Here is a 16,248-nt window from a genome sequence, read left to right on the forward strand (position 1 = left end):
GGTTTTTGGCAGGGCAATTGGGGTTAAGTGACTTGCCCAAGGTCACACAGCTAGTACATGTGTCAAGTGTCTGAGGCCAGATTTGAACTTAGGTCCTCAGGACTCCAGGGCTGGTGCTCTACTCACGGCGCCACCTAGCTGCCCCCTGAATTAGTTTTCAAGTCCCGTTAAATATACTTGTATACAACTCTGTGCCTCATCCTTCCTCTTTTAAGGTGATTAATGGGCTCTTCTTTGTCCTCGCCACTTTTTTACCTTTCTTCAGGTTTTGATCATCCCCATTTCTTGCAATCACCCCAACCTCTTATGACACTGCTTTCTCTTGTTGGCTTTTCTGGCTTATCATTCACCTCTTGCTCCCTAAGCGTGCATGTCCCCCTCAGGTCCTGCTCTGTGACCTCTTCTCTTTCTATACTCTCTTGGCAAACTTCCTCCTTCCAGTGGTGTCAGTGATCACATCTATGCAGATGAATTCTAAATTCATCTAAATTTAAGTATGGCATCTCCAACTATCCGATGGATGTCTTTACCTGTATTTCTCTCCAGCTCCTCAAATTCACCTTGTCTAAAACCACACTCATTACCTTCATACCCTGAACTATTATCTCCTCTACACTTTCCTATTTCTGGTGATAGTACTGTCATGCTCTTGGTCACCCCAGAAGAGTTTTACTCCCATTTTCATTGCCCCCTATCCAATCAGTTGCCACAGCCTGTTGTTTCTACCTTTCCTATGTCTTTTGAATCTCCTCTACTCAGACTGCTGCCATGCTGTTTCAGGTCCTCATTGTCCCTCCTCTGGTCTAATATTAGAGCTTTCCAATTCTCCTGCTTCCAATCTCTCTCCTTTCTGTCATTCAAACAGCTGCCAAAATAAGCTTCCTAGGGCACAGCTCTGATCTCTGTTTTGCTCAGAATCTTCTGTGACTTTTTTTTTTTGCCTGTCATTTAAGGCTGTCTATGATGTAATTCCAACCTGCTTCATACCATTCTCCTGCAATGTATTTTACACTCCTGACAACCTACTTCCATGCAGACCATCCTTCATCCCTGGAACATACTCCCTGCTTGTCTCTGTCTTTGTGAGTCTTTATGTTCTTTCAAAGCACAGATGACACCTTTTCCTAATCCTTCCCACATGAACGCATTCTCTCTCCTTGAATACTCCTAGAAAAGTGTTCTCTGCTCTGCTATTTCCTACTCTGTATCATACTGATTTGTATATATGTCATATCCTCCTAGAGGTACTTTTTGGTTTGGTCTTTGTATCTCCAGGGTTTAGCAATTGTGCCTCATGCTTAGTAAATACTGAAATCCTTGTTCATCTGAACTGACTCCATTTCTAGAACCACCAACATGAGTATAGTCCCTTATTCCGTCTCACTTGGACTGCTACAATGGCCTCTTAACCCCTCTCCAGTTGTTTACTGTGCTACAATCTATCCTGTACATTGCAACCAAATTAGTCTTCCTATTAAACAACTTCTATGTTTCTGTGCTGCTTTAAAAAAACCCCAGAAACCTTCATTGACTTCTTACTGCTTACCAAATAAATACCAAACTCTGTCACTATCTCATGCAAGGAAAGCCTTATATAATCTGCCTCCAATGGACCTTTCCAACCTTATCTTCCAATACTTTCATTTATTCTTCACTCTGATCAAACTAGATTACTTGATGTTCCCTAAAACATAGCCTGCAATTTCCTTCATCTGTGCCTCTTACATCCTGCCTACTAGAACTTGGATGTCTTCTATCTTCATTGAAATATAATTCACTCTTCAAGGTCCAGGTCAAATGTTATTTCTTCAATAAGCTACATGCCCCCACCCTTGCCACAAGTACTCCTTTCCTTTTCTGAATTCATACTACATTTTGTATTGTTTTGTGCACATAGGGTCATAAATTTAGAGCTGGAAGGGACCTTAGGGACTGAGTAGAACTTCCTGATTTTACAGACAAGGAAGCTGAGACCTTAGAGGTTAAGTGACTTGTCCAGGGTCACAGAGCTTGTGAATGCTGAGACTGGATTAAAACCTGGGTCTTTCTGACTCGAAGTCCAGTGCCATATCTATTATGCTCTATCTACTACATCACGCTGTCACATCATACAAGGAGGGAAGGGATAATTATATTATACAATCTTGCCACTTCTTAGTAGAATGTCTTCATGAATTGCTGTAGCTGAATAAATAAATCATTACCTAGTGGTCAACTTAGCTTGGCTGGTTCCTGTACAGGAAACATACAAGTCATTGTTGGGTACATGTTTGAAAGCCTTTCCAACTTGACAGGATAAGTCAGAGCTTACGCTTCTTTTGTAGGGGCTTGAGATCCCAGGTTACCTTAATACTGGGACACGTGATGGAACAAGACTTTACTTGAGGTGATGGTGGTTAGACGGGCATGAGGTAACACCTCCCAAGGACCAAAGTCATTTGGCTAGAAAGCTTTTCCGGAACTTTATCACTTATGGGCAAACAAAACTACATCATAAAGATCTAAAGGGCTATTGCCAAAACCTAAAGGCTTTTAAGAAACTAAAATGATTTGGAGTTTTCTTTTTGCCTAAATGCTAAAAATCATCCTATTAAGTATTCCACGTGTCTTTTGTAAGATGGTTTAAAAAAATTTTGTATTTAACTGGTGAAGATGAAAAATAACACATGGATGCCAATGTAGTGTGATATATAATATTTTTTTCAGAACTGATGTATGGCAAATATATTTATCAAATTTTCTGCTTTACAAGACAAATGTGGCATAGGATAACCCCAGGGTAGACATCAGTTGAATATTGTTACTATTACTACTAATAAAATGCAAGGTGATAGTCAGAGGCAGGGAGACTTTGTTGTGAGGCTTTTTTTTTCTCTGAGCTTGCAAAAAAAGGTTATATTATACACTTCCCTGCTTTCCACTCTGGGGGTTCCTATCTCTTCAGGCTGGCTTCCTATTATACTTTCCCAGAGTCACATGCAATACTACTGTTGTTTGTCCTTCGTTTTGAAGAGGATCAGTGACATCAGGGAATGACGTCTTGACTTGTGAGTGAATTGTATTTAAGTGAAACACGGTTGCACAAAGTTGTCAGCTTCTCTTTTCTCTTCCAATCACCAAAATCCACTAGCAAGACAAAAGTCAGGACAACTGGTGATGGTCTGGGATGCAGTGGATGACCTTGGTGTCTTTGATGTCTGACCAAGGCCCGGGGTGGTGGTGGAATTTATAGTCAAAAACATTAGCAAGACACAGTCCCCTACCATAGCAATCTATGTTAAATTCCCTTAATACGATGGGACCTCTTTATAATGCTGTTATTAAAAATGAGATGACTGCATGACATATTACATTTTAATAGTATATAGTGCAATTTAAATATTGCTACTATTCAAGTAACAAAGGAAGGGTAGTGGATATGTTTGAGTACATTTCCCACTATGCTGGGACTTAGAAATCCTCCTTCTCTAAGATAGATTAAAATATTAGTTATTATCTAAGGTAGATAGATGATTTAAGACCTTTTTGAGATATTATTTCTAGTCATTATTATTATTCATAAGTAGTCTAAGTGAAGTGATTTCTTTTATAGTCTCCTTGATTAGAGATGAAGTACTCCGTGAAGCAGTTTACTTCTGTCCCTACCTGCTTGCCAAGGCAACCCCCACCCTTCCCCATCCCATAATTGAAATACCAATGGTATACTTGATGAAAGACCTCAAGTCCTTGTGTAAGGAGGAGCTGCACGCCCAGAGATAGCATACCCCTAAAATATAAGGACACGAGCCAAAAATATTACCCTTTGAAATTGAAGCTAATAAGAAATAAAAATAAAGGAGTTTTTTTGCACAATTATCCTGCCTTAAGAGAGGATTTATAAATGAATTATTTAAAAGACTAGGGCATCTCCTGAGAAGTAGTCATGCCCATCAGAGGAAAGCATATTTACTGGATTTGAAGACAGAAAGCTTAGGTTTGAGTCCTACCTTCTGGTATATGTATGACTTTGGGTAAGTCATAACTTCGGGGCTTCAATTTTTTCATCTTTAAAAGAGGTAGAAAAAAACTCTGCTGTGAATGGGGTAAATTATCTCACATTAAATAGGCAAGAATAAGCTTTTACAATGGAGGGAAGAGGGGAGAGTTGAGAGGGAATGAGTGAACCTTACTCTCATCGGATTTGGCTTACTCAATTGGGTATGAAAATCTATCTTACCCTACAAGAAAGTAGGGGGGAAGGGGATAAGAGAGAGAAGGCTGATAGAAGGAAGAGCAAATGGGAGGAGAAGGTAATCAGAAACAAACACTTTTGAGGAGGGACAGGGTCAAAGGGGAGAACAGAATAAATGGGGGGTGGGATAGGACAGAGGAAAATATAGTCAGTCTTTCACAACATGACTATTTCGGAAGTGTTTTGCATGACTACACATGCATAACCTATATCAAATTGCTTGCCTTCTCAATGAGGGTGGGTGTGGAGGGAGGAAGGGGGAGAATGTGGAACTCAAAGTTTTAAAAATGAATGTTAAAAATTGTTTTTACATACAACTGGGAAATAAGATATACAGGCAATGGGGTATAGAAATCTATCTTGCCCTACAGGAAAATAGAAGGGAAGGGGTAAGAGAAGGGGCGAGCGGTGGTAGAAGGGAGGGCAAATTGGAGCACAGGGTAGTCAGAATCCACACTGTCTTGGAGTAGGGGGAGGGGAGAGATAGGGAGAAAATTTGGAACTAAAAATCTTAAAGAAGTGAAATGCTGAAAACTAAAAATAAATTAATTTAAAAAAATCTCTGCTTACTTGGCTGGACTAGCGATTGTGAAGATCATATATGACAAAGTATGTGAAAGTGCTTTGAAAACTTTAGAATATCATGTAAGTGGTAGCAAAGAAGTGGAAACAAACAAGATGTTCATCAACTGGGAAATAACTAAACAGATTGGGGTTATTGTTCATTCATTTCAGTCATATCCAACTCCTTGTGACCCCATTTGGGGTTTTCTTGACAGAGATACTGGAGTGGTCTGCCATTTCCTTCTCCAGCTCACTTGACAGATGAGGAAACTGAGGCAAATGGGGTTAAGTGACTTGCCCAGGGTCACACAGCTTAGTAAGTATCTGAGGCCAGATTTGAACTTAGGAAAAGGAATCTTCCTGACTCCAGGCTGGGTACTCTACCTAATATGTCTCCTAGCCACCCAAATTGTGGTAAATGAATATAATGAAGTACCACTCCACTTTGCCTCTGCTGCCTATTTTCAACTCCACTGAACAAGATGCATGCCTGCCCCCTCCCCCCACTCCATTCCCCTGCCAGGAACCCCATGGTGTAATGTCCCTCCCCCCACTTCCTGCCTCTTTTGTGTACTGTCTGCTCCCTTTAGATTGTAAGCTCCTTGAGGACAAGGACTGTCTTCCTTTTTATTAATTGTATCCCTAGTGCTTAGCACAGTACCTGACACATAGCAGTCATTTAATAAATGTTTATTGTATTGGATTTATTGGATTATTGGATGCTATATGAAATAATGAATATGATGAATATAAAATAGCATGAAAAGATATATGCAAATATACAAACACAAAGAGTCAAGAAAACAATATACAAATGTAATAGTTATGACAATGTAAATGAAACAGCAGTCACAAATCAACTGAAACTGACTGTTGTAAAATTATAAAGAACAAGTTTGGCTCCAAAGAAGACAACTCCCTCCACTATTTTGCAAAGTGGGGTTGAGTGGAGGGTCTACAGGTGTGGAACACTGCACATATTTTCACATTTTTTTATGTGTTGTCCAATTTTATGGATTTTCTTCCTCTTCCTCTTTTGAAAAAAAATTCCTTTTTATACTATATGGCTTTCTGAGAAGCAGTAGGAGAGGGGATGGGAGAATTTTAGGTTTTGTAGAAACAAAAGATATGAGTAAAATTGTAGTTAAATTTATATTACATGCAATGATCAATTTTAGTTCCCAAGGAGCTACTGAAATACACTTCCATCTTTAGAGGTGGCAGGTTACTTGTGTGTAATTTTGCATCCACTATTAGGTGCTGCAGATGTGACAGTATGCTTTGTTTAACTTTCTTTTTATGAGGGAGTTTTCTATGGGAGGTATTGGGAAGTGCCTGAGGTGTTTTAAAAAAAAGCACCAATAAAACATTTTAAAAGAAAAAATGTCAAATGAATGTAAAGTATTATTACCAGAAAGACTAAAATGTAACTAAAGTAAGGTAAGCTCTAAATGAGACTGATTTCACATTACTCCCCTTTACACTGTACATTCCAGACAAAATGGCTTTACTGTTCCTCCTCCACAGCATTTTATCTCCTCTTAACCTTTACACAGGTTATCCCCCACATGGGGGGCAAGGTGCTGGAGGTGAAATGCTATATAGTAGAACAGCAAGTTCATATGCCCCAAAAAGCAACCAAACTGCACATATCCTCTGATCCAGCAATACCACTACTAGGTCTATATCCCAAAGAGATCATAGAAAAGGGAAAAGGACCTACACGTACAAAAATATTTATAGCAGCTCTTTTTGTGGTGACCAAGAACTGGAAATTAAGGAGATGCCCATCAACTGGGGAATGGCTGAACAAGGTGTGGTACATGAATGTAATGGAATACTATTGTGGTATAAGAAATGATGAGCAGATAGATTTCAGAAAAACCTGGAGAAGACTTACATGAACTGATGCTGAGTGAAATGAGCAGAACCAGGAGAACATTTACAGAGTAACAGCAACATTGTGCAATGATCAACTATGATAGATTTACTCTTCTCATCTCAGCAATACAATGATCCAAGACAATTCCAAAAGATTCATTATGGAAAATGCTATCCATATCCAGAGATAGAACTATGGAGTCTGAATGCAAATCGAAGCATGCTATTTTCACTTTTTTTGTTTTTTCTTTCTCGTGGTTTTTCCCTTTTGTTCTGTTTCTTCTTTCACAGCATGACTAATATGAAAATATATTTAATATAACTGTACATGTATAACTTATACCAGACTGCTTGCTGTCTTGGGGAAGGCAGGGAGGGAGAAAGATTTGTTTTATAAAAATGAATGTTGAAAGTTAGCTTTATATGTAACTGGAAAAAATACTATTAAAAGTTAGAAAAAAAAAGAACAGTAAGTTCACTTTTTATCATGTTTCTCTGAATTTATTATAATTGTCATTCCTTATGCCACAATAATATTTAATTAATATACTAGTGTTTTTCCAGCCATCTCTCAATTCTTAAGCATGTTTTGTTTCCAGCTTTTTGCTAACTTACTAAATATTCCCCTGCCTTCTTAAACAGTGCACACCAAACATGATTTAATCTTTCCCTGATTATTCAGTGTTATCTTTAGGAAAGTAAGTTGTTATACTGTTATATATTGAAGGCCCTTGGGAGCTACTGATTTGTGTAGGACTACTTACTCCTTCATGAAATGGTCCTAAAATGCTATGTTTCTTTAGTTCTTATGTCTGCTTCTGCTCTGATGCTATGTTTAGGAAGCAACTTTCTGATACTAATTTGGTTTTCTCAGGTGGATCTTCCTACTAGGAAATAAATACGTTGGCCCTCCTACACCAATATTCCAGCCTACTTAGTAGCTTTTTAAATGAAAATTAATAAAAAAGTCTAGGTTATATATCCTTGTTGATTCTAAGTTTGGTTAACCTAGGCTAAGTCATGCTGTGACCTGACTATTCTGGTTAAAGTACCACATTAGGTTCAGCCTGAACAGCTCAATATACTGTCTTATCATCAAAGTAATGTCTGTTTTTTAATGCAGAATTAGTACATGACTATTTCACGTGAGATACGAAAGCATTAACATTATTATGTTAAGAAAATAATTATAAGAAACCCACCCGTAATCCCTTGGAAGATCCTATTAGGCCACATTTTGTGATTCATGTAGTCGAAAGAACATTGGATTAGAAGAGAGAGGAGCCCTAGGCAAATGCATGGGTATCCATTAATTCAACTTTACTTTTGTTCAATAGATTACAGAATTGTAGATCTGTGCTAAAGTAAGTGGATAGAAATTGGCTTTGATAAAGTTTTGGTTGTCCTTGGGTAGAATCAGATTTTTAAACAATAGCTTACAAAACAGTCAAGTATTTACCTGAGAGTGGCTCCTTCTGTATTAATCACATCTCCATCTTTCAGATAATCATATTTTTGCTCTTTATTTCCTATAACTTCTTCCATGAAGGGATTGCGTGGAAGTTTTTTAATGCAATATGCAGTGCCTGGTCACAAAATACATAAGTCACATTAAAAAATTCAAAGTTATGTACTTTAGAGGGCACTCATGATGGTGATACTTGCAGTTACCAGAAGGAAAAGGTTACTTCCTTACATTCCAAGGAAGTGGTGAAGACCCAGAAAAACAGGAGGTACTATAGCCAGAGACAAAACCTAGAATGAGGCAACCGGAATTTTCTCATAGAGCACTGAATTTAAAAGAGGGCATCAATAATACTTGTAGTTTTTTAGCAAAAAAACCAACAAAAACAACAGAGCTTAGTACCCAGTTGGCAAAAATAGTTTTCAAAACAGGCTATTAGATTTTGAGATGAAGCAAAGTTCATCCTCTGCTCCACCTTCTTCTCCCTCAGCAGTAACTTTGCATCATTCCTGCCAACTGAAGGTGAGCTTGCCCTAAGTATGGTTTGTGGTATTTAGGTGCCTTAGAAGCAAAAATTCTCAGATGCAACTCTGCATACAGCAGCAAGTGTCTGAAATATTACCTGCTCCTCGCATCTTACAGATACTTTGTGTAGAGGAACTAAGCCTCTCCATACACACATGTATAAATAAATTCCCTTTTGTTAACATAAAATTTGAGAAATAGTCCTCTCAAGTCTTGGCCAGCTTTGAAAAATTCTAGGTATGGAGGCAGCTAGGTGGTACAGTGGACAGAGCACCAGCACTGGAGTCAGGAGGATCTGAGCTCAAATCCAGCTTCAGACACTTACCAGCTCTTCAACCCTGGGCAAGTCACTTAACTCTGATTGCCTCCAAAACCAAAACAAAACAAACCAAACTTCTAGGTATTGATGATAAGATAGTAATATAGAACTTTAGGAATGGTATTTGTAAAACCCTAATAAAATGCTGATACATATACATAGGTAAAAGAGACCTAATATCAAATGGGTTACCACAGTAAAAGGTTGAAGAAGCAAAGGATTTCCCTGTCCTGAATTTTCAAGGAAAGACAACAATGTGGTAACGCTGGAAAACTGAGTTGCAATATGGTCTAACAGATATAATGTTGGGCTTGGTGTTAGGGAGAGCTGGGTTCGAATCCCACTTTAGAAATTTATTAGCTGCATGAACTTGAAAAAGTCACAACCTCTGTAAGCCCCATAATATTTACTGTTTACCTCACAGGATTATTATGAAGATCAACTCCAATCAGATTAAATGTGATAATGCCTTTAAAGCACTGAAAAGCTTAAAAAGCTCTATTTAAATGCTCTTATGACAAGAAATTCTTCTCCCTTCACTGGTTAAAAAGAAAGGAATCAATTAATTGGTAAGCATTTGAGTGAACTGTTTTGGATAATGGAGAAATAAAAACAGTGTGCTTTCAAGAAGTGTACAATCTAAGTAGTATACACACACACACACACACACACACACCCCTATCTCTGCAGCCTCTTTCCCTCAAAGTTACCTTCCTTTTAAGAGGTGTGATCATTTTATTCTCCTGGTAAAAACCTTCAGTGTCTCTTCAGCGCTAACCACATAAACTATAATTAGCCCAGCACTCAAAACCATCCACAGTCTGGATCCAATCTACCTTTCTAGCCTTTACTGTATATTATGTTCCTTCACACAGACTATGTTCGAGCCTAACTGGACTATTTGGCATTCCTCGAAACTCTTCCTGCCCTCTCCTGTCTCTATGCCTTATCCCTTATACATAGAAAGGTTTTTCTGTACATAACAGCCTATTCAAATTCTCTTTCTTTCAGAGGATGTATATAACACAGCAGAAAGAGTGATGGACTTGGATGCAGTATTTGGGTTACAATCCCATCTCTGATACACGCTAGCTCTGTGACCATTGGCAAGTCACTTAGAAAGTCTTAGTTTGCCCTCTTGTTAGTATCAAATGAGATTACAGTACATAATCATATGTAAAATATTTTGTAAACTTTAAGCTCTAATATCAAAATCAGCTATCACCATTATCATTCAAAGACCAACATAAGCAAAATATCTCCATAAAACCTTGCCTGAGGGGCAGAGTCATGATGGTAGAAAGACAGGAAGCATTAGAATCTAGTTCTCTCCCCACATTTTTTTGACAAAAAATTAGAGAATGCACCAGACTGAAAAGGGATCCCAGGGAATCCCTGAGCAAGCTCTGGGTACAGGAACGGGAGCCTTCTGGCAGCATTGTTGCCTACCACACAGTGCTAGGTCATAGATTCAGGGCAGAAAAAGAATGTTTGTGAGTGCTGGCCCTGTCTGTGGTTAACTACTGAACAAATACCCAGAAGCACATGGTAGCTATGTGTCTCTGAGCTCGAGTGGGACACAGCATGCCAGAACAAAGGGGAGTTGGTAGTTCAGTCACTTTGAATCTGCAGACACTACTAGCAGGCCAAGAGTGGTTGGGTCAAAAAGCAATCGGCTGAAATTCCCAACCAGAAACAAGCTGATAGATCCAAACCTGGGTCAGATACTGGCAGAAGTCAGACCAGGAGGGCAGTCAATAGACCTCTCCCCAGAAAATACCACTTTGGAAATACTAAAAGCTTGTAGATCCCCCAGCCAGAGCTTCGAAAGCAAAGAAAGTCTGAAGGAGGACAGAAGCTCAGGACAGATACCACCTGGCATCCCCTGCCCCTAGAACAGTACAGAGCCCAGCAGTAACATAAAATCCAAAGTCAAGATGTAGGCTTAATGAATGAACAATCAAAAACAGAATGACACCATAAAAAGTTATGGCAATAGAGAAAGCTCAAGACAAACAAAAAAGGAAATAAAAACCAGAAAAAAATGTACTTGAAGCAAATGCAGCTTGGACATAAGTCCAACATGAATTCTTGGAAGAGTTAAAGGAGGAGCTAGATGATGATTTTAAAAACCAAGTGAGAGCAATAGGGAAAAGAAGCATAAAACCTTACTGAAGAAAATAACTCTGAAAATTAGAAGTGGCCAAATGGAAGCTAATGATTCCACGAGGCATCAAGAAATAATGAAGCAAAGTCAAAAGACCAAAAAAAAAAAGAGGAAAATGTGAAATATCTCATAGGAAAAATAACTGACATGGAACATAGATTGGGGAGAGATAATTTTATAATCACTGAACTACTTAAAAGTCATGAACAAAATAAAAAGAGCCTAGAAATATCATTCCAAGAAATCATAAAACAAAACTGTCCAGATATCTTAGCACTAGAGGGCAAAATAGAAATGGAAAGACTCCACCAGTCACCTTCTAAAAGAGATCCCCAAAAGAAAATTCCTAGGAATATTATATCAAAATCCAGAGCTCAAAGGAGAAAATACTACAAGTAGCGATAAATAAAGCATTCCAGTTCCAAAGAAACACTGTCACACAAGGATGATTCAGCAGCCACATTAACATAATAAATAAATGGAGAGTTTGGAATGAGATTCTAGAAGGCAAAGGATCTACGCTTACGATCAGGAATAACCTATCCACCAAAACTAAGTATAATCCTACAGGGAAAAATATGGAACATTAACAAAACAGAGCTCTTCCAACAGTCCTGATAAAAAGACCAGAGCTGAGTAGAAAACGTGACATACAAAGGAGTCAAAAGAAACATAAAAATGTAAACACAAGAAAGAAATCAAAAGGGACTAAATAAGGTTAAACTGTTTACTTTTTTATATGGGGAGATGATAACATGCAGCCTCTCAGAACTTTATCAATACCAGAGGTCACTGAGGGAATACAATTAGAAGACCTGGAGGTTGCATTTGGATGATTAAAAAAAAAAAAAGAATGGAATGGGTAGGCAGGAGGAATGCACTAGGAGAGGAAGAAGAGAGTAAGAAAAAAGAAAATTATCTCACATAAATGGTGTGTTCAAAAAGGAGTTTATGCAACAAGGACAGGGCAATGGGGTGGGGAGAGTAGATGACACTTGAACCTCACTTGCATAAAAACTACTTAAAGCTGGGAAGAATACACATATACATATGGGTATAGAAAGACATCTTACCCAACATGCAAATAGGAAAAATAAATGGGGCTAAGGGGAAAGGGCAGAATAAAAGGGAGGCTGGATTAAAGGAGAAATTAGTCATAAAAACAGACTCTTAAAGAGGTGGACTCGGGGGAAAAAGAGATAGATAAGTATAAAAGAAGAGAATGTAGAGAAACACAGTTAGCAATCTTAACAGTGAATATAAATGGGATGAACTTACCCATAAGTCAGATGAAAATAGTAGAATGGATTAGAAACCAGAATCCAACAATATGTTACGTATAAGAAACACATTTAGAACTGAAAGAGACACATAGAACTAGTTCAACCATTCTGGAGAACAATCTGGAACTATGCCCAAAGGGTTATAAAGCTGTGCACACCCTTTCACCCAGCAATACCACTAGTAGGTCTGTACCCCAAAGAGATCAAAGAAAAAGGAAAAGGACCTGTATGTACAAAAATATTTATAGCAGCTCTTTTTGTGATGGCAAAGAGTTAGAAATAAGGGGATGCTCATCAATTGGGGAATAGCTGAACAAGTTGTGATATATGATTGTGATAGAGTACTACCGTGCCGTAAGAAATGACGAGGAGGGAGTAGTGTCAGAGAAAAACATGGCAAGAACTACATGAACTGATACAAAGTGAAATGGGAAGAACCAAGATATTGTGACAGTAACGGCAATGTTGTAATGATGATCAATTGTTAAAGACTTGGCTACTCTGATCGATACAATGATCCAAGATAATTCCAAAGGACTTATGATGAAAATGCTATCTACCTCCAGAGAGTGAACTGATGAACTCCGAGTGAAAATTAAAGTATAATTTTCTTGCTTTATTTTTTTATGATGTAGATTATATAGAAACATGTTCTGCATAATTTCACATGCATAACTGATATCATTTTGCTTGCCTTCTCGGTCTCAGTGAGTGGGGGAAGGAATGAGATTGTTTGGAACTCAAAATTTAGAAATACAAGAATGTTCAAAATAAATAATAAAAGAAAGATAAGAAAAAATAAATAAGCAAAAAAATAAAGATACACATAGAGTTAAAATAAAGCACTGGAGTAGAGCCTGTTATGCCTTAGCCGAAGTAATAAAGGCAGCAGTAGCAATCATGATTTCAGACAAAGAAAAAGCAAAAACAGATCTAATTAAAAGAGATAAGCAGGAAAACTGCATTTCCTAAAAGGTACCATAGGCAATGAATTAATACCAGTACTAAAGATATGGTCAACAAATGGCATATCATATATATATATATGTGTATATGTATATATATATGTGTGTGTGTGTATATCTATATATCTATATCTATAAAAATTCTTAAAAGAAAATAGTAGCAAGGAGACTATAGCAATGTATCACAAAGAACATAAACTAAGACTAGGCTGGATTTATAACAGGAGTGCAGGGCTGGTTCAGTATTAGGAAAATTATATGTATAACTGACCATATTAATAAAACTAACAAAAAATCATATGATCATTTCATTGGATAGAGAAAAAACCTTTTGACAAAATTTAACACCCATTCCTGTTAAAAACACAGTGAATAAATGGAGCTTCACTAAAATGATAAAATGCATTTATCTAAAACTAAGGGCTAGCATTATATGTAATGAAGATAAGCTAGAAGCTTTACCAGTAAGATTAAGGTTTGTGAAGCAAGGATATGTTATCATCATTACTATTCAATACTGTAATAAAAATGTTGGCTATAGCAATAATACAAGAAAGAAAAAATAGAAGGAATAAGCCTAGGAAATAAAATTATCTCTTTTTTGCAGATAATATGATGGTTCACTTAGAGAACCCTAGAGTTAACTAAAAAACTAACTGAATAAACTAACAACTTCAGCAAAGTTGAAGGATATAAAATAAACCCACACAAATCATCTGTATTTCTGTATATTACCAACAAAACCTACTTGGAGGAGACAGAATGAGAAATTACATTTCAAATAACCATATATGGTACAGTATAAAATACTTGGTAGTCTACTGACAAAGACACACATAGGAACTAATGAATACTCTTCATACAAATAAAGACGGATCTAAAAAAACTGGAGCAATATTAATTGATCATGGGTAGGCTGAATCAATACAATAAAAATGATAATAATACCTAAATTAATTTATGTATTCAGTGCCATTTCAAACTACAAAAGAATTACTTTACAAAGCTTTATAGAAAAAAAATAATGAAATTCACCTGGAAGAACAAAAGGTCAAAAATAGCAAGGGAAACCATGGGGAAAAAAAGAGAAGGCACAAGTATCGGTATCAAATCTTGAATTATACTACAAATCTATAATCATCAAAACAATTTGGTACTGGGTAAGAAATAGCAAGGTTGATCAGTGGAACAAATCGAGTACATAATATATAGAAGAAAATGAGCTAGTTTTTGACAAACCCAAAGATCACCAACTACTGGGGCAAGAACCCACTATTCAACAAAAACTGTAGGGAAAACTGGAAATAAGCCCGACAGAAACTAGGTACAGGTGAACACCTCACACCATCTACCAAGATAAGCTCAAAATGGGTACACGATTGAGACATAGATGGTGGTATTATAAGAAAATCAGTGGAACAAAGAAGAAATTACCTGTTAGAACTAGGTATAGGCAAGGAATTCTTAACCAAACAAAATATAGAGAGGTTCCCGGGAGATAAAATGGATAATTTTGATTGGATAAAAATTAAAAAGATTTTGCACAATCAAAACCAATGCAGCTAAAATTAGAAGAAAAACAGGAAATTGGAGGAAAAATCTTTGCAGCAAGCCTCACAGATAAAGCTCTTATTTTTAAGATATATAGGGAAGTGAGTCAAGTTCACAAGAAAAAGGGCCATTCCCCAAATGATAAATGGCCAAAGGATATGAACAAGCAATTTTCAGAGGAAGAAATCCAAGCTATCAAGAGGCATGTGAGAAAATGCTCTAAATCACTATAGAGAAATGCAAATTAAAATGGCTCTCAGGTTCTACCTTACAGCCATCGTAGTAGCTAAGATGGCCAAAAAGGAAAATGATATGCTGGAGGGGCTGTAGGAAAACATATATACTAATGCACTGTTAGTAGACCTGTGAACTAGTCCCATCATTCTGGAAAACAATTTGGAATTATGCCCAAAAAACTAAAAACTGTGCATACTTTTTGACCCAATGACTCTGCTACTATGTCTATACCCCAAAGAAGAGACCAAAGAATGAGGGAAAGAACCTATATGTACAAAAATATTTCTAGCAGTTCCTTTTGTAGTGGCAAAGAATTGGAAACTGAGGTAAGGTTCATCAACTGGGAAATGGCTGAACAAGTTATGGTATATGAATATGAATGTGATGGAATTATGCTGCATGAATGATGAAGGGGATGATTTCAGAAAAGTCTTGTATGAAATGTTTTGAAGTAAACACAAACAGGAGAACAATTAATACAATAACAGCAATATTATAAAGATAATCAGCTCTGAAAGACTTAGGAACTAATCATCACAATGACCAATCACAATTCCAAAGGACCCATGATGAAACACGCCATCTACTTCCAGATGGAGAGCTGATGGACTCAGAGGACAAACTGAAGTATAATTCCCCGCCTCCCCACCCTGCTTTTGGGCATGGATAATGCAGGAATTCATTTTGCATAACTATACATATTTGTAATGAGTTTTGTTTTTCTTGACTCCTCAGTGGGTAGAGGATGAGGGGATAGAATGGAGAGAATTTGAAGGTGAAAATAAAATTGAATTAAAAAAAGAGAAAAAAAAAACCCTTCCCTGATCCCCCTAGCAACAAGTAACCTTTTCCTCGTTGCTCTATTTGGATCTTTCTTGTATGATATGTACTTGGTCTTATCCTACTGTAAATGCTTTGAAAGTAAAGACTATCTTATTTCACCATTTTAATAATAGTGCCTAGTGCAATGCACAGTATATAGCAAATGCTCAATAAAGATTTGATTAAAATATTTAATTGAAGAATAAGCACTGAATATGCAGAAGATACTAAAGAGATT

At 37.2% G+C, this 16,248-nt stretch overlaps 1 protein-coding gene across 1 annotated transcript in view; it reads right to left on the minus strand.

The window, feature by feature from the left end:
• Positions 1–16,248, minus strand: part of LACTB2 (lactamase beta 2) — a 46,205-nt gene that overhangs the window by 20,963 nt on the left and 8,994 nt on the right. The window contains exon 3 of the mRNA XM_036753623.1: positions 8,136–8,262. Coding sequence (XP_036609518.1) covers positions 8,136–8,262 — 127 coding nt within the window. The remainder of the gene's footprint in view (positions 1–8,135; positions 8,263–16,248) is intronic.

This window comes from Trichosurus vulpecula, chromosome 1, assembly GCF_011100635.1.
Source record: "Trichosurus vulpecula isolate mTriVul1 chromosome 1, mTriVul1.pri, whole genome shotgun sequence".
NCBI lineage: Eukaryota > Metazoa > Chordata > Mammalia > Diprotodontia > Phalangeridae > Trichosurus > Trichosurus vulpecula.